This window comes from Oryctolagus cuniculus, chromosome 16, assembly GCF_964237555.1.
Source record: "Oryctolagus cuniculus chromosome 16, mOryCun1.1, whole genome shotgun sequence".
Lineage (NCBI taxonomy): Eukaryota > Metazoa > Chordata > Mammalia > Lagomorpha > Leporidae > Oryctolagus > Oryctolagus cuniculus.
This window is the reverse complement of record NC_091447.1, coordinates 48,171,360-48,191,210: the sequence shown is the minus strand read 5'-3', so window position 1 is coordinate 48,191,210 and position 19,851 is coordinate 48,171,360. Positions and strand designations below refer to the sequence as shown.

Sequence of the window (19,851 nt, the reverse complement as noted above, 5' to 3'; positions counted from 1 at the left end):
TCTCTGTCTCTCTCTCTCACTGTCCACTCTGCCTGTCAAAAAAAAAATTTTTTTTAAAGTCACTTTGAAAATTTTCAAGATTATTCTAAAGTTGAACTAAGAGACTAAATGGGTAAGAATGGTTGATAAATCTTTAAATGAAAGAGCAGTTATTATATAAAACCACACAAAACCCTTTATGTAATCTTGACACAAAAACCTCAATAGTATAGAAAATAGCCCCAGAAAACTAAATGTCTGTGCGCACATGTATAACAATATATTATACAGGCTATATTTTATATATGTGTTTATACTCTGTATAATATATTGTTCTATGTATATATGCTGCAATATATTGTGATAGATTACGTAATATACCACATAATAGTCAGTATAGAAAACAACCCAACAGGGGCTGGTGTTGTGGTGTAGCAGGTAAAGCCACCTGCAATGCGGGCATCCCATATGGGCCTGGGGTCCTGTCCCGGCTCTTCCACTTCCATTCAAGTTCCCTAGTAATAATGGGAAAACAGTGGAAGATGATCCAAGTGCTTTGGGCCCTGTCACCCACATGGGAGACCCAGATGAAGCTCCTGGTTATGGCCAGAGCTGCTGCCATTTGGGAAGTGAGCTGAAATCTCTCTCACTTTCTTGCTCTCTCTCTCCCCCTCCCTCCCTCCCTTCCCGTCTCTCTCTAACTCTTTCAAATAAATAAATAAATCTTTTAAAAGAGAAAAAGAAAACAATCCAACAAAGAAATGATGAATTATGGATTGTTGGCAATACTATTGGTCAAAGCTGGATATTCAGAAAATACAGACACTAAGGAAAACTCTTGATGAGACTAAGTTCATAGCATACTATTAAAAGGAAAAAAAGGAAAATTATCAGGTTGTATATGCATAATATCCCCATCTTGTAACCATATGTGTAGACTTGTAATGAGATACACGCAAAGGATATATGATACATAGGACAGAGGCAGCACAGCTTGCAAGTGAAGAATACAGGTCTTAGGATAGCAGCCTGAGCTCATAATTAACTTAACCACACTGGAAAACATTAGGGCCAAGCTCTTTAAAGGCTAAAGGATAAGCAAGTAAGCTAATACATAAAATGCACTTAAAATGGTACCTAGCTGTTATTAATTACTATTCCTATTACAAATACTAAGATAGTAAGAGAACTGTGCTTATTTGCTGGGATTGTGCATGTTTTATTGTTTTTAATTTTAGAAAGTAACAAATGGAAAAAAAGAAACCATAAAAATTGAGCAAATGATGTCAATATTCAAATGTCCTTTAGATAGGAAGGCACATCCCCTGAATAACAGGCTCAGGTATGCTTTAAGCATCAATTGCTACTCTGGTTCAAGTTATTACTGAGATGCCCAAGAACTATCCAATGGAAGTCTGCATTAAGCTCCCATTTCAAATGGCCAATTCTTTCTGCTCTCAAATTCAGGATGCTATATTAAACACCAAAGGCCACTGTTCTATGTTTATGTTGTAGTAATCTTAGAATAAAATCCAAAGAATGACAGGGTAAGAAAGAATATGTCTTAGGACCAAAGCACCAAGGGCAAAGGTTTACTTTCTCACCTGAAACATTAGTATGGCTATGACCTTGAACTGTCTCTCAAATCCACTGTGTTAGTGTAGGTATAGTGCAGTAAACAGGAACTCACGCTTCCCAAAGATGCAACCCAGGCAGGAGCCCTGAGGTTTTCAAGATACAGGGCAGCAACTCATGGCCCCTACAGACATAAAACACCTCCCAGATGAACTGACCTCTGCATTCTTCTTCCTACTGCCTACAAATACAATCCTTGTCCCCTACATGAGTGTAACACCAATATCTCTCAAACGCGACTGCACTTACAGTGTTTTAAGTTCACCAACGTGGCCCCCTGAAATCTTCTGCAAGATAAATAGTCCCCATCCCTGCCCTAGCCCCATGACATCCTTTCCAAATAACTCATCTTCCTAATCCACACTTCAAGACAATGTCATTCTAAGTTAATATTTCCCTTCAAATGTCACACCTAAGTTGAATTAAAGAGGTAACTGTCTGCCTCCCAAGAATCAAGCAGTCTGCTCATATTCATGAGGCCTAAGGCCCTATATCACTGCTTTTAGCAGACATGTGACATTTATGGCTTCAAAAGTACTTTTATGTAAGATTTCTACATCCTCTGCTTGAATATCGAATTTTCAGAACCAAAAAGAACAGTCTACATTTAAGCCACTTATGTTTGTTTGCCTGTTATTCTAACCTTTCAAAATCATTTTGTATTGCAGTTCTGCTTTCCAACTCATTAGGCATCCTTCCCAGCTTTCTGACTTTACAAAATCTGATTATGCCCTCTCAAAACCAAAGATTTGGTTTAAATGATAACAGCCTAACAATAACAGGACAAAGATTAGATACTAAGCCCAAAGGTATTACACTGGAGACCTTCTTCCCACTCAGGATCAGTTAATAACCTGAGGGCAAGAGTCAAGAATCTGACTAGTGTACCATCAGTCATCATCTATGTCTGCATCTTGTCCCTAAGAATACAATAAGTCAAATGCCCAGCTAATTGGGAAGCACTATGTGCACATGATACTCCACCCCATAAACTCAAGGCAGTTCCTATTCAGTTTGTCTCCTCTGGCTGTGCCTTCTCAGTTTTATCCTTAAATGCTTCTCGGTCTCTTTAACTTGCTTCATACGGGCTGACATTTCACTCAGCACATTGCTCAATCTGTTGTTCTTGCTGTGTGCTCAGAATTCAGGTGATCTATCAACACCAAAGGTTTCGATTACACCTGAAATGCCATGGCTCCCAGGTCGTCTTGCCACTGTGCACAGTTACATGCAATTGTCTCTGAAAGAACACATAATGTCCATGGCTACTTTAAGACTCAGGATGCCCAATACTGAAGTCACCCTATTTCTCTCCAGCCTCATCCTCCTCCTCTTTGCCTCTGCCTGAATTTCCAATCTCAGTAGGAACTCATCTACCCAGATCAAAAACCTAGAAGTCATGGTTAGGCAGCAATATATCACTCAATCAGACTCCTAACATACATATCTTAATGGCTGTCAAATTCATCCTCTCTTCTCCCTTTACTGTGAGTTTTCCTATGAGACAAATACATGATACGAAGTCCTTAAATGCTAATTGAACAAATAAACATAGGAACAGCCAATAAGAAAGAAGAGAGTGCAGTAGTACTGTCTTGAAATTTCAAAAACATTCTTAGAATAAAGCATTTCAATTCAAGTCCAAAAATTCTCAGTCACTTTGCACTAGCTTCAATATTTTTCTCACCTAAGCAAATGAAAGATTTCAAATATAGGAGTGAAAGAAGGTACCACTTACAAAACATTTGTTTTTTAAAAACTGAAATTTAAGGCTGGCGCCGTGGCTCATTAGGCTAATCCTCCGCCTTGCGGCACCGGCACACCAGGTTCTAGTCCCGGTTGCCCCTCTTCCAGGCCAGCTCTCTGCTGTGGCCAGGGAGTGCAGTGGAGGATGGCCCAAGTACTTAGGCCCTGCACCCCATGGGAGACCAGGAGAAGTACCTGGCTCCTGCCATTGGATCAGCACAGTGCGCCAGCCGCAGCGCGCTGGCCGTGGCAGCCATTGGAGGGTGAACCAACGGCGAAGGAAGACCTTTCTCTCTGTCTCTCTCTCTCTCACTGTCCACTCTGCCTGTCAAAAAAAAAAAAAAAACTGAATTTTATTCCTGTTTCACATATATGGGAAATAATTCTTTATATTATTTTATAGGCTAAGTAATTGCTTTCTCTGGATATTTTTATGCAAAACACATAGATAGGAAAGAATCTAGTGAAACATATTTTCAATGTGTTATCTTTATTATACCAAGAGCTCATACATATAAGAGAAACAACAAAGCACCAAAGCATAAATTACCACAAAAGCGAAAAAAAAAAAAAGTGAGATGGTGGGTACTCAGTCTAGTGGCTGAGACAACCATATCCTCTACTGAAGCGTCTGGGTGTGAGTTTCCGTTCCCTCCTGATTCCAACTTTCTGCTAACGCACACCTGGAGAAGCAGCAGGTGACGGCTCATGTAGCTGGGTCCTTGCCACCACGTGGGAGATGGGGACTGAGTTTCAGCCTCCTGGCTTCCCCCCAGCCTCGCCCTCGCTATTGCAGGCATTTGGGGAGTAAAAACAGTGGTTGGGACCTGCCTTTCTTTTTCTTTCTTTTTTTTTTATTTTTTTGACAGGCAGAGTGGACAGTGAGTGAGTGAGAGAGACAGAGAGAAAGGTCTTCCTTTTGCCGTTGGTTCACCCTCCAAAGGCTGCCGCGGCCGGCGCGCTGCAGCCAGTGCACCGCGCTGATCCGAAGCCAGGAGCCAGGTACTTCTCCTGGTCTCCCATGGGAGTTAGGGCCCAAGCACTTGGGCCATCCTCCACTGTACTCCCAGGCCACAGCAGAGAGCTGGCCTGGAAGAGGGGCAACCAGGACAGAATCCAGCGCCCCAATTGGGACTAGAACCCGGTGTGCCGGTGCCACAGGCGGAAGATTAGCCTATTGAGCCGCGGCGCCGGCCCTCTTTTTCTCTCTTTCAAATAAATCAAATAAATAATTGTTTTACAAAGATAAGTGATATGAAAAATATTCTGACCCTTATTAGTGATTAAATAAATGTAAATCACATCAATGAGACAGCATTTTCCACCATTAAATTAACAATTAACAGTTTTCAGTGTTAGGAAGGGGATAGCTTATATCCTTCAACCTAGCATTCTGTTGCAAGTAATCTTCTTGAAATTCAGGTGTTTTGTATTGCTGCCTTTAAAAAGATTTATGTATTTATTTATTTATTTTGAAAGAGTTACAGAGTAAGAGACAGCGAAAGACACACACACACACACACACACTGAGAGAGAACGTGTGAGCGAGCATGCTTCCATCTACTGGTTCACTCCCCAGATGGCCACAATGGCCAACGCTGGGCCAGGCTAAAGCCAGGAACCAGAAGCTTCATCCATGTCTCCCACGTGAGTGGTAGGGGTCCAAACACTTGGGCCCTGCTTTTCTTGGGCCAATAGCAGAGAGCTGGATCAGAAGTGGAGCAGCCAGAACACAAACTGGTACCCATATGGGATGCCAGCATCATAGGTGGCAGCTTTACCTACTGTGTAACAACGCCAGCCCCACTGCTTAGTGTAACATTTTTATATAACAAAGAATTAAAAACAATTTATATGTCCAAAATTAAATTTACTAATTCATTTAACGCATTTTTATTGAGCATTTACTATGTGCCAAGAAGATGCTAGGAATACAGTGGTGTAGTTTCTAAGAGAGAACAGAAAATATTGTCTCTATTGAGATTACAATTTATTGGGCAAAGGAGAAGTCATACAAACATAAAGTGTAAATCATTATGGATACAAGGGCTATAGAGAAAAGTAAGAGCAAGAGATGGAGACAGAGAGGAAGGGATTGCAAGTTCAAAGAGATGACAAGAGAAGTCTTAGAAGACAACTGAGAAGAAACCTGAAATACAGGCGGGAGAAAGCCAAATAAATGAAAACAAAAGAGCTCCAGGTAGAGGAAAGAGCCAGAGCAGAGGCCCTGTGACGAGCTTATGGAACACATTCTAGAAAGAACAAGGAGACTGGGAAGCAGAATGAAAAACAGGGAGTGCCACAGTTTCAATGGGTCCCTGATGTTGGGAACCTGATTCCCAGTGTGGAGGTGCTTGGGTCATGAGGGCTCCACCCTCATGGATAGATCACCACCCATTATCTCAGGAGGGGCTCCCTATGAAAGGACCAAGTCAGGCCCCTCCTGTTTTGCCTCTTGACGGCTCTTACCCTCAGCCTTCCAACCATGCGATGACACAGCATTATCCACGTGGGCTTCCTAGCTTCCGGAATTATAAGCCAAATTAATTTCTGCTCATTGTAAGTGACCCAGCCTGTGGTGCTCTGTCACAGTCCCACAAAACAGACTAAGACCTCCAAAATGGAGTAGGAATGTAACAACAGGCAACATTAGAGGCTTCCCAGGGGGAATCACACTGAGCCCCGTAGGACCCCATCAGAGCTGAGCACTGTTTTGAGCAGAACAAAGGGGTTTTATACATCTGTTTTAATGTGATGTCTTGGCTGTGCTGTGAGAGCAAAATGGGAAGTTACAGCAGCACAGGCAAGATTCACATGGGGTGGTCCAGAAATGACAGACGGAGTGGTGAGAAGTTCTACCTCTAGCTATTTTGATGCACAGAGAGGAGGGTGACAGATTGCATGTAAAGATAGGGAGAAAAAGAGGTTAATGGAGACTGGAGCTTCCGGCCTGAGTAACTAGAAGGGAGCAGTTGCCATTAAATGAAATGGGGAAAACCACACAAAAAGTAGGCCTGAGGCAAACGTCAGGAGATCTGATTTGAGGAACCTATCCAAGTGGTGACATCAAAGCCACACTGGACAGGAATCACAGATAGCCCATGTGGGACATGTACACTTGGCAGCTATCCACATAGAAGTAGTATTTAAAACCAAGATACTGGATGACACCACCAAGAGTGTGAGTGTAACAGAAAAGAGAGGAGGGCCAAAGATTAAGCCCTGGAATGTGCTAGTGTGAGGCCCTCAGAGAGACGAGGAGGAACCAGCAAAGACTGAGAAGGGTGGCAGTGGGGTCAAAGAAAAACAGGCGTGAGCATTATGCCTGAAGCCAAGTCAAAGTTTCAATGATAACACAGCAATCAACTGGCTACCATGATTCACGTGGAAAAATCAAAAGTAATCCTATAAATCATTCTGTAGGTAAACAAGTTTGCCTTCCCACCTCCCAGCTCTTTCACACGGCAATCCACCCACTTAGAAGCACTGTCCCTCACTTACGTGGAAATAAACACTAATATCAGCCATTGCATTAGAATTTACAAAGCACTTTCAAATCCATTAGCTGGGTGCCACAAAACAGTGTCACAGCTCAGATCTGAAAGTGGTTCTCTAATTATCTTCAATATTACTTGTACTATACCAAAAAGACACTTTGCAGTTGGACCAAAAAGTAAACACCACCCCCTCATACTGCACGCGGTAATCTTCATCATAGCACTTATGGCAAACGCAATTACATGATGTGTGGTTTTGTTTTCAATCTGCCCCCATGAGATTATAAAGCTCCAAATGGGCAGAGGCCATATGCTTTGTTCATCATTTTACTGCCAATATCTGGTACATAAATACATAACATGTATTAAATATTGAAATGCTACATGCAACTTGGATTTTATAAAGGCAAAAAGGACAGAGAATTAGCCATGGTTTCTTCAAGGGGAAATAAAAGGCAACCAAAATTTGACTAGTGTTTTCTGACAATGAAGAACCAGAATCCAAGACACTGCTGAAAAATACACTGTGATAGGAAAACGTGCCGTTCTATACTACACTCTGCTATTTCCATCCTTGTGCTAAAATATGACACTTCACAGATCTGTCAACTCTTAGTTTTACATTGTAAATATTGATGGTGTGAATACTGGCTCACAGTTGCCTAAAACATGAGAAATGGTTCTGAGCATAACAACTTGAAATGGAAAATTCACCTCCAGAGGCAAAGCAGACAAGATTAATTATGTTAAGGGCTTGGAAACAGAGGCTGAGTCCAGCTCCTCCAGTGACAGTGTGAATTCAGAATCTGACACTTTCACCCACAGCCCACGACCTTCACAGACTTCCTGCACAAAGGCTGTTTCTCAGTTGTTCCCTTCAGAGTCTCAAACAGAAAACACTGCCACTCACAAGTCCTCAGACAGATGTGAACTTGGCAAATGCAGGAAGGCCATACAATAGAATTCTACTCTATCCCCAAGGCCTCAGTTCCCAGGTAATACTCAACCCATCCCCATCAACCCACAGGGCCCACTCTGGCACCAGGCACTATCAGATTGTCAAATTCAATTCTTCTCTTTTCAGTCCTCATACGGTTAGGATTGCTTTAGGCAATGACACACAACCACTGCTTTCTTCTTGGAAGGCTTTTCTCCCTTTCCTACAACCCCAGACTGTCCCACTTCTCCCGTGCTAGCCTTTGCTACAGGTCTCCTTTCCGGAATCCTCCATCTCTGCCCTTTTAATGCTGGTAAAACCCACTTCCTATCTTTAGCCCTATCTGTTCTCACCCCCTCCTCCCAGTGATTTTTATCCAATCCAGTCATTTCAACCATGCCTTTTATTCAAGTGATTCCCAGGTCTCTACACTAGCCTAGACCATGAACCAGAGCAACAGAACCTGCTGCACAACTCTACCTAAGTCACCCTCCCCAGGACAGAGCTCCTAGGCTCCCAACATTCCTTCTCGTGGAGGTTAGAGGCAAGATCTTCTCATGAAGCCCTCACTCTCCACCTTCTGTGAGTCCATGCCCTCTGTCCATCCTCACTGCTACTCCTTAACTGAGGCTCTGCCATCCTTCAACTAGACGATTACAGTCACCTCCCAGGAGGTCTCAGCTCTTTCTACTCCCTACTCTTCTAATAAGGCCTCCATACGGATGCCAGGATAAGCCCATTTTATTACTTCTGTTTGTTAAATCCTTCTATTGCTCCCCATTACCTATCAAATGAAGACCAGTTTCTTAGTGTGATAGACGGTCCCTTGCAATCAGGATCCTGCCTCCTTCTCCAATTCATCTCTTATTAGGTTTCCCACTGCACGCTGTACTCCACCTGTACCAAGTATAGTGCAGTGCTGGTTTGTGTTCCTGCCCCCTTTCAGTCTGTGTTCTCCATCTGCTTGTCTTTCCCTCTATCTAACCCACATTCACGTGGGACCCGACTTTGCTTGGCAAATTCCTCCTCATCTTTCAAGTCTCCATCACTTCCTGTAACGGGCTTTTCCTGACACCCCCCCCCCACAGTGGATCTCACTGCCCCTTCTCTTCTCTCATGGCACCAAATCACTAAATTACAATTTTTGCTTACGTGTCTGATCATCCTTGCTCACTTCAACTATATTTTTTTAATTTGTCATTTCACATCATCTGACATTTTGTCTAGAACCTCGTATAAGTGGAATAAATAATGTGAAATAAAAACTTCTGGCAAAAGCCATCACTCAATAAAGATTCAGAGAACTCAGTAGAATCCCATTATGCACGATTTTCGAACAGTGAAGAATCAGCTATTTTATGATTTAATTTACCAAATTTAAATAATGCATACATAATCCATTTAGTTCTTTTTCCACTCAAGCACTGTATCTTCTAATACCTTATTCCAGCTCTGAATCATCTGGTGCCCTTTATAGTTTTTTCTTCTGGCAGCCCCATTAAGTCCTATTAGTCAATGAATCAAAAATTCCATTCCAGTTCTTGGATGGGCCTATCCTATGAATCTCAGAAACCTCAGAGTAGACCATTCCTAAAATATCAGGATGTAGCTCTACTAATCTAACAACAATCAAGTTTCAAAACCGTTCAGATTTTTCTTCCTTTAACGTATTAATCTCACCTCGCCCTCATAATAAAAAGAGGCAGGTCAGTTCTTATTACTAACATTCTGCAAGTGAAAAACAGATGGTAAGAAAACCAGGAAAGACTTACCCATTTCATCCTCTGTAAGTTCCTCCATATAAAAGTCCGAGCAATTCTGACATCCTGTCCTTTATTCCTCGTTTTTTCTGAATAACATTTGCCAAAGTCACCCCCCACCCTCGTCCTCCATCTCCTGGCACATTGACGTTACTGTTATTTCTGTCTCCCAAACCCGCGCTTCCTGTTTGTGCTTGCACTTCCACCCCACTGATGTGATCCCCAGCTGAACATTCCGCAGCAATCATTCTTCCCCCCGTTTCAACTCTGTAATCCAAAGACTCTCACAAAGGAAGCTGCTTCTTATAAATTTCACCCCAGAGTTCAACCCTCTGTAGAGATCTAAGTGAAAGTTGTAGCCCTGATGCATTTGTCTCTCTGAAGGGCCTTTTTTCTGAACTCACGCTATCATTAGATTACTCGTAGGCCAATTTTCTGCGCTTCTCTTCCTTTCATGGCTTTCCTCTAAAACCAGACAAGGAAAACGCATCTTTGTAACTTTCACATGACCACTTTTATAAAAATACTGACAATCGAGGGTGAGAGAAACTGCTGGAGGGAAATGAAGCTTGGAATGACCCACTGATTTTTCCATGCTCCCCTACATTCTCTCATTTTATCAGGAGTTGGCTTTGCTTTCCAGTCTGCAAACCCCTCAGCTCACTTTGACTGCTCTTGTTCTCCTCCCCACCATACAATGCTTTCCTTGTGGGTGGCAGTCACCTCCTCACTGTTACTAAAGAATGGAAAGGGATGAACAGGCAGGAGTGGACAGAGAAGCAGTACTTCAACTTTTTTGCTCACCAAAGTCTGGCCTACATTTCCTGAGCCAAATCTCAGGGCAAACAGCTGAGCTTAAGAGGGCATTCTCCCCAACACCAGCACCCCTTACTCTCAAAGCCGGAAAAACACTTGCTCTTCCTGCTTTCCTCTGAAAAACAATGTCAGAGAGAAACAAGGATCAATTCTATAATTAGTTTAGCTGGTCAGACCAGGCACCAAGAAGCACATGCAGGAAGCAGGCATTTAGCGTAGTAGTTAAAACACCCTCGTTCTACATGGGAGCACCTGGCTTTGATTGCTGGCTCTGGCCCCTGACTCCAGTTTCCTGCCAATACACACCCTTGGAGACAGCGGTTGTGGCTGAAACAGCTGGGTCCCTGCCACCCACATGGGAGACCTGGATTGTGTTCCCAGCTCCTGGCTTTGACTCAGGCCCAGTACCAGCCATTGCAGGCATCTGCAAAGCGAACAAGCAGATGAGAGTTCTCTCTTCCTCACAAATAATAAACTGTTTTAAAGAAGCAGATTCAGCCCCTGGGAGGCCACTAGGCCTGTCCTATTTCCAAAGGAACCTCCAACTTTCAGTCAATGGTCTTAGAACCATGTGTCTGTCATTAGGAAGGATATAAATGGATCTGTGCACCACGGTTTTTTTGTTTTGTTTTGTTTTGTTGGTAAATTTGTATGAAAGACAGAGAAAGAGGGAGGGAGAGGCGGAGAGGGAAAAACAGAGCTTCCAGCTGCTGGTTCACTCCCCAAATGACAACAAAGGCCAGCACTGAGTCAAACGGAATCCAGGAGCCAGAAACTCCATCTGGTCTACCACAAAGGTGCCAGGGGCCCACCTGGGACATCTTCTGCTGCTTTCCCAGGCCCATTAGCAGGGAGCTAGATCAGAAACAGGGCAGCAGGGACTGGAACTGGCGCTCATATGGCATGCCAGCCTCGCAGGGGATGGCTTAACCAGCTCCATCACAACTTCAACCCCTCACTATTTCTACTAACACAAGTAGACTCACCAGGCTCAGTAGCATAAATAGATTATCTTATTTCTTCTTGTTTTCAGAGGGAAAATGCAAACTTGAAGTCTCAAGGGGATAGAGCACATGCAGTTTCTAAAGCCAATGAAAGAAGGAGCTGGACAGAACACCGCCTTTCCGAACCTCCTTTCTACCACGTCCTCTTTCAATGAGTCTTGGTCTTTAGACTCCTGCTCCTTGTAGGGATATGGGTACAGAATATATGCTTGCTTAAAGGACAGCACTACCTGTTGTGACCAAAGTATGATTCCACACGCCTTGACCTTACCCCTTTCCAAAAAAAAAAAAAAAAAAAGCCTTCACTACTAAGTATTAACATTGCAAGAAGCTTAAAGTTTTTCACTTCAGAAAAGAAATGCATTCTGCCTTTGGGCCTGGGGAGCTGGAGGAGAGCTTATCCTGTCACAGCTGTTCCGAGTGTCCAAAAAACAGCTTCTATAGAAGCCTAAAAGAGTGGATTATTGCCAGGTGACTACAGATTAAACTAATTACCCTAAAAACTCTGAAATGAAGCGCAGCTGTTTGTTGAGCCCTGCGTTCCCCCAATCACGACACTGCTGTCTGTGTCCACGCCCAAGCCTTGGATCTGGCCCGCTTTCCTTTCGGTCTGTCCCGGGACCCGAACCGCAGGAGAGGAAGATGAAAACCCAGGCATGAGGATGGTTTCCAGGATGCAGATCATCTAGGAGTCACGCCTGGACAAAACTCAGAAGTTCCAGCAGCATACACAAAGGAAGGGGGCTACGTTAATCCATTTTTTTGCTACTCGAGCTGAAATGACCCATGACCCTGATTGCTAGCAACACAGTCACTCAAAGGAGATCAGAAATGTTCCCGTCCCCTCGCTGATTTTCATTAAGAGGATGCACTTTCTGGAACGCTCAAGGGAAAGATAAACACCCAGTACAAGCACCAACGACACCCCTTGCCCATTTCTGGCACACTGAATCTCCCTTCCCTAAAAGCAGGGTGTGGGGCGGGGGGGAATCTCATCGCCCATCCGTCGCGCTCCCTGGCTGGAGCCCAAAGAGCGCCTCCTGCTCCCCAAGACGCAGCGGCGCCGCCTCGCCAGGTGGAGCGGCACCTCGCTCGCCCGGCCACAGCACCAACCCGCCCTTTCCCGAGCACGTCCTCCTCCTCCTCCCTAATTCACAGTATCCCCCCGGGAGGATGCCGGGGTCATCACACCCGCCGGCTAGCAGGTCCCCAGGGCCTTATCGAGGACGCAGGCGTTCGAAGGGCAGCGGGTGGAGGAGCGGGAAACCTCCCGCGCCCGTCTCGCGCTCTCCGGAGAAGCTCTGAGGAGCTGCTTCTCCCAGCCCCGCGGGCAGGGCTTCCCCAGTCTCCTCCCCTGCCTGAAACCGCTCCCTGGACCCCAGGTCCTCCAAGCTGGCTCCCCGAAGAGGCCGCCGCCAAGTCCCTCAGAGCCACCCCGCAAGCCGTGCGCGCGGGCAGAGAGGCATCGGGCCGGCCGAGCCCCACGGCCGCTCCCCGCCAGCCTCCCGGGGCCGGCAACTTCGGCCCTCGACCCGCGCGACGGTCAGGAGCAGGGGCACGGCCACCGAGAAGCCGACCCGCACCGCTCGCCCCGGCCTCCCCGCCCCGCCGCGGGCAAACTCCAGGTGCAGGACCCGGCGCTGCTCACCTCCTGGCAAGGAGGAAGCGGGCGGCCGGAGGAGGAGGGCAGGTCCCCAGCCCAGGCCGCCTGGCAACCGGCGAGCGCCCAGCAGCAAATCCAGGCAGGGCTCCAGGGCGGCGAGCGCCCGCCGCGGGGACCCCGCGCCGGCCTCGGGGCCAGCAGCGGCATCTCCGTCCCGCCGCGGCCGCGGCCGGCAGCGAGGCAGCGTTCCCGGGTGGGGCTGCAGCTCCGGCTGCCGCCGCGCGGGCTGTGCGCTCGGCGGGCGCTCGCTCGCTCGCTCGCTCGCTGGCTCGCCCGCGGCCGGTCGGCTCGCTGACAGCTCGGCCGCGCTCGCGGCCCGGGCAGCGGCGCCGCGGCTCCCGTCACGCCGGAGGGAGGGACCGCAGGACGCGGGCGCGGCGCGGGGGCGGGACGCGGGGCGGGGACGTGGGAGCCGGGAGCAGGTGGCGCGGGCGGGGGCTGGGCGAGGCCGGCGCGCGCGGAGGGGCGCCCGGGATGGAGCCGGAGGAGGGCATCGGACGCCGTTTTCTGGCCTTTAAGATCTTTACATCCACCTCCTTCCCGCCTCGCGCCCAGCCGCCCCCTACGACGAGCGGCCCCCGAGGCGTCGCCCTGAGCGGTGTCTGGGTGCCTAGGGTCTGCGTGAAATGGCGGGCAAAAAAGAGGGCCGAGGAGTGGCAGTCGCGTGTGACTCAGTTTCTCCCCTAGTTAGTGAAGAGGGTGAGAGGCGCCCCCTCGGGCCGGCCGCGGGGGACCGCGTTGACGCGGTGGGGTGCGGCGCAGTGCGGTCCGCGAACCCTGAGGAGGAAGCCCCCCGGCTGGGCCTTGGCCCTGTGCAGCACCCGCGGTGGGCTTTGTTTCCGCTTTCATTCGAAGCCGGACTGACCCAGATGTTGGGCAGCTAGCAGTGAAAACGCCGGACAGCACGCGGGGTGTGAGGCTCTCCAGGGCCCCGTCTTGCTCTGCCTCGTGAACGGGTGTGGTTACGCTGCTGTCCAGAAGCAGCACCCGCGTTCTCGCAACAGCACCCAGAGAAATCCTCTTGGCACGCTCCCTCTAAGTTGACCTACATCTTTTTCTTAATGAAAGGGGATTTGTTAATTTTATTTGAGAGGCAGTCAGGTCTTCATCCGCTGGTTCCCTCCCCAAATGGCTGCAGCAGCCAAGGCTAGGCCAAGCGGAAGCCAGGGGCCAGGAACTCCATGCAGGCCTCACAGAGGGTGGCAGGGCCCCAAACCCTTGGGCGCATCGGCAGGGCGCTCCATGGGGCTGAGACCCACACCGGTGCTGCCATGTGGGACGCCAGTGTCACAGGCAGCAGCTTGAAGCTTCACTCACTGCACCACAACCCGGCTCCTCTTCTTTTTATAAATACTTCCATGTGATAGGCTCTTTCTCTGTGTGTGTGCACACCATTCTGCTTATAACAATAACTCTGTTGTCAACATTTTGGGAAATATTGAAGAGTATTGGGAAAATATACAAATCTCTTGGTATCCCGCCACCCAACAATGACATCACCACTTGTGATATCCAACATTTTGAGAAGTTTCCTTCCTAGATGTTGAGCTGAGTGTGTACTACAAAACTGGAGTAATAACTCCTAACCTACCTTATTTTTTTCCTTAACGACATGAATATTTTCTCAAGTCGGTAACCTCCAACAACACAACTTTGATCGCTGTGTAACATCTGCACCCTTTGGAAATGTGTAATCTACTATTGGACATTAGGTATTATTTCTCAAGTATTCCATGTTATAAATAGTTCTAGAATGAATACCCTTGGTACACGATCTGTGTACACACCTTTCTTATTTGAAAGGAAGAGTGAGAGAGAATCTTCCATCACTTGTTCACTCCCCTAATGCCTGAAACAGCCAGAGCTGGGCCAGGCTAAAGCCAGGAGCCTGGAACTCAGCCTGGGTCTCCCATGTGGGTGGCAGGAACCCAGTCACTTGGACCATTATCTGTCTTCCAGGTGCGTTAGCAGGAAGCTGGATCAGACGTGGGGGGGGCGGGGGGTCAGCGGGTCAGCGTTGTGGCACAGAGGGCTAAGCTGCCACCTGCGAGGTGGACAACCCATATAAGCCCCTGTTGCTTCTGGCTGCTCCACTTCCCATCCAGCTTCCTGCTAATGCACCTGGGAAGGCAGCAGATGATGATCTAAGTCCTTGGGCTCCTGCTACCCATATGGGAGATCTGGATAGAGTTCCTGGCTCCTGGCTTCAGCTTTGCCCAGTTTGCAGTCATTTGTAGTCATTTGGGGGAGTGAACCAACAGATGGAAGATCCCTCTATCTCTCCCTCTTTCTCTCTAACTCTGCCTTTAAAATAAATGAATAATTTTTTTTTTTAAAAAGCACTCCACTATGGGATGCAGACATCACAAGCAGTAACTTGACTCACTGTATCACAACACCCACCCCTGGGTGTTTATATTTTAATTTTCTATGATATCTTTCCGAAACCGAAATTGTTGGAATTTGTGGTATATGCATTTTAAGGCATTTTGAAGAATAGTACAAAAATAGCCTCCAAAAGCTTTATATCAGTTGTTACCAGCAGTTTATGAGCATATTTCCACAACACCTTAGATTATATTTCAAATATTTGCCATCTTGATAGGAGAGAAAGTATTATCTTAGTATTTTTATACATTCTTATTGCTGGTGGTGCTGAATATTTTTTCATATATATTTACTGGCTTCCTGGGTATTTCCTTCTCATGACAGTGTATGTGAATTTTCTACTGGTACTCCTTTGGCTATTTTTCAATTGAAATTGAATTACTTATTGATTTGCCATCAATTATTAGTTTTTGTATATCATATATGAAGTATCTTCAAGAAGTACATGGAAAATATGTATTACGAAAAAATTATGCAGGGTTTCAAAATGTGTTCACACAAAAATAAATGGGTGCTAACTTGTTACAACATATCTAAGCAGGATCTAGTTTGAGGCACTAAGAAAGATAAGACATTAGTTTGAAAAGATCCCCTATGAGAGCAATTTGGATCCCACTATAATTAAAGCAAGAACAAACATCACATTTATGGTGAAACTCAGATGGAAAAATGGTGAAACCGTTGATGTTTTAAAAAAGTTTATGGAAACAAAGAAATCAGCAGTTTACACATGGAGAACTCTTTTTATGGAGGGACAAGGCAGTGTTGAAAATGAAGCAGTGACAGGTCAACCACATCAATTTGGCAGGAAAAACATTAATCTTCTTCATGGCTTAATTGAAAAGGACCAACAATTAACACCAGAAACAATAGCTAACACCATAGACATCTCAATAAGCCCAGCTTACATCATTAAGACTGAAAAAATCAAGCGGGAAAAACTTGCTGCTCAATGGGTACCAAACCAAATGCTGCAGACAAAAGCGGAGCATTCCCTGAAAATTTTCAGCACGTGGGATCAAGATCCTGAAGTATACCCTCCAAGCCCTGGCACAGGAGGAGAAACACGGCTTTACCATTATAATATGGAGACAAAGCACAATCAAAGCAAGAGGTGAAGCGGTCCAGGCAAAGCAAAGGTAGACCAGTCAAGAGCAAAGGTCACGGCCACAGGTTTTGGAGAAGTTCAAGGCGTTTTGCTCGTTGACTTTCTGAGGGCCAACGAAGGATACATCTGCTTATTATGAGAATGTTTTGAGACAGTTAGCCAGAGCTTTAGCAGAAAATCCTGCAAAAGCTCACCAAAGGCTTCTTCCCCACCACAATTTCCCTGTTCATTCCTCTCAATGAAAATTTGGCAAGAGTTTTGATGGAAAATGGTTAGACATCCACCTTACAGTCCTGATTTGGCTTCTTCTGACTTTGTTTCCCAATCCTAAAAAACACTTAAAGGAAACCCATTAATATTGTAAAAAGATTACATCGATATGGTTAAATTCCTAGGCCCATCAGTTTTTCAGGAATGGTCTAAATAGCTTGTGTCATCACTTACAGAGTGTCTTAAATTGATGGAACTTTTGTTGAGAAATAAAGTTTTATTTTTTGTTTTAGCTTTAATTTCCATTTTCCCACAACTTGTTGGAAGTCTCCTTCTATGTCATACTTCTCTCAGTTCATAGTCTTCCTTTTAATTTTCTTTCTGGAGATATTTCTTGCAAAAGAAAACCATCATTTTATGTATTCAAATATAGAAACATTGGAGCCAGCACTGTGGCATAGCAGGTTAAGCATATTAAGCATATGGGCGCCAGTTCAAGACCCGGCTGCTCCACTTCCTATCCATCTCCCAGCTAATGCAGCTGGGAAAGCAGCAGAAGATGGCCCCTGCCACCCACATGGGAGACCCGGAGAAAGCTCCTGGCTGCTGGTTTCAGCCTGACTCAGCTCCGGCTGTTATAGCCATTTGGGTAGTAAACCAGTGGATGGAAGACATCCTTTTCTCCATATCTCCCACCCTCTCTGTAACTCTGACTTTCAGATAAAAATAAATAAATCTTTTTAAATTTTTTTTAAATATAACGATTCCTTTTGTTATTTCTTCCTTTATCTTTGGAAGTATTTGTACCTCTGCAAAAATCACACAATTTCCTGAATTTTATGTGTTATTATTTCCTTTTAAGATGATTTTTATTCTTTTCTCCCTGGAATTTACATGACTACAGTTAATTTGTCATTTGAGCAACAATTAACAACATGCCTAACAAATAGAATACAGCTTCACTTCTTGTAAAAGTGAAGGTCATCCCAATTAATGTACCTAGGGTAAATGGCAATTACAGACTTTCCTAAGTGGGACAATTTGTCATTGTTAATATAACTTCTCAAAATAGTCTCACCTATAGAAAAGATCTTGACCTTAGGTAATTAAATTCAGCCTACAGGCTGACAGAGAAAAAAAATCCAAGAAATCTGTAAGCTTCCCTCATACCTGTTATTTTAGAATCTAACAGGAAATTATTCAAATAATTTGTGATAATTTGATCAATAATTTTTTAAAGAATACATTTTAATAGAAAGCTCCTAATGGAGAGGTTTAAAAGTGAAGGTTTAAATAATGTAAAGTTACCAGATAATGATCAATTTTCCACTTCATTTTGTGTAGTATAAAATCTACAAAAGCTATCATTTATCAACAAAAGCCACAGCCAAAATGATGCTTTATTTTATATATTCATTTATTTATATAAAAATATTCATTTAGTTTATATATTCATATATTTTGCTTTATTTTATATATTCATTTAAAGCAAGATGTGGTATACATTATTGATTTATTTTTTATAATTTATTAAAACAATTCAGGTAGCACATTTTTAACGAATCAATTTTTTTTAACTTTTATTTAATGAATATAAATTTCCAAAGTACAGCTTATGGATTACAATGGCTTCCCCCCCATAACATCCCTCCCACCCGCAACCCTCCCCTCTCCCACTCCCTCTCCCCTTCCATTCACATCAAGATTCATTTTTGATTCTCTTTATATATAGAAGATCAGTTTAGCATACATTAAGTAAAGATTTCAACAGTTTGCTCCCACACAGAAACATAAAGTGAAAAATAATAGATGATTTTTTAAATGATGATGAAATCAGATCAGACCTATTGTCATGTTTAATCCCAGTGAGAGTCAAGTTGGGAATTGATAATTTCTTCTTTTTTTTTTTTTTAACAGAAGATCAGTTTAGTATACATTAAGTAAAGCTTTCAACAGTTTGCACCCCCATAGAAACACAGAGTGAAATATACTGTTTGAGTACTCATTATAGCATTAAGTCTCAATGTACAGCACGCTAAGGACAGAGATCCTACATGAGGAGTAAGTGCACAGTGACTCCTGTTGTTGACTTTACAAATTGACACTCTTATTTATGGCCTCAGTAATCTCTCCATGCTCCAGTCATGAGTTTCCAAGGCTATGGAAGCCCCTTGAGTTCTCCGACTCTTATCTTGTTTAGACAAGGTCATAGTCAAAGTGGAGGTTCTCTCCTCCCTTCAGAGAAAGGTACCTCCTTCTTTGAAGACCTGTTCTTTCCACTGGGATCTCACTCACAGAGATCTTTCATTTAGGTTTTTTTTTTTTTTTTTTTTTTTTTTTTTCCTGAGTGTTTTGGCTTTCCATGCCTGAAATACTCTCATGGGCTTTTCAGCCAGATCGGAATGCCTTTAGGGCTGATTATGAGGCCAGAGTGCTGTTTAGGACATCAATTTTAAACACTGAAAATAGTAAAATCAATGGAAAGTGTTTCTGTATCCAGTTAACAGAGATAATAATTCTAACAAATGTAAGTTGTAAATTGTACTTGTGTATCAAGCAGAACAGATATTTCTGAAAAACAGATTGTCATTATGTGTCAAGTATCTTTAATAGGTTTACGCCTTGACCCAGCAACTTTCACTTCCGGGACTCTAATTTAAGCAACTTGTAAGGAGGAGTACAAGATTTCTGTACAGGAACACTAACTCTCGTTTAATACAATTAAAACTGAAATGACCCAAGTACTCAGAAATAGGAGGAAGGTTAAATAGATTATGCTATTTTATGTGGATATTGTGTATAAACACTAAAAATTATGTTTTGTAGGGAACGTTAAGCGAACTGAGGAAATTTGGTGACATAGTGTTAATTTGAAAAGCTGGAAACAAATCTTAACAAATAGTATATTACCAAGTATGATCTGGAGTTGAGTGTATTCTATGAGAAGTATGACTAGAAAAAAATATCAAAACTGTGAATAGTGATCATCTTCTAATGGTAGCATAAAGGATGCTTTTTGTTTTCATTTTTATAGACTGTTTTCAATTTTTCCTTAATTATCATATATTATTTTTATATAATCATTACTTATTTTTTTAAGATTTATTT

The 19,851-nt window shown here is 44.2% G+C and overlaps 1 protein-coding gene across 2 annotated transcripts in view; it reads right to left on the bottom strand.

Moving 5' to 3' along the window:
* The window catches only part of ELAPOR2 (endosome-lysosome associated apoptosis and autophagy regulator family member 2), a 200,958-nt gene extending 187,611 nt beyond the window's left edge, over nt 1–13,347 (bottom strand). The window contains exon 1 of one of the 2 annotated variants that reach the window (XM_002713858.5): nt 13,023–13,347. In XM_002713858.5, the coding sequence (XP_002713904.1) occupies nt 13,023–13,184 (162 nt within the window). In that variant the 5' untranslated portion in view covers nt 13,185–13,347. The remainder of the gene's footprint in view (nt 1–13,022) is intronic. The other variant, XM_051853011.2, reaches the window with a different exon arrangement.
* Between the last annotated feature and the right edge of the window lie 6,504 nt (nt 13,348–19,851).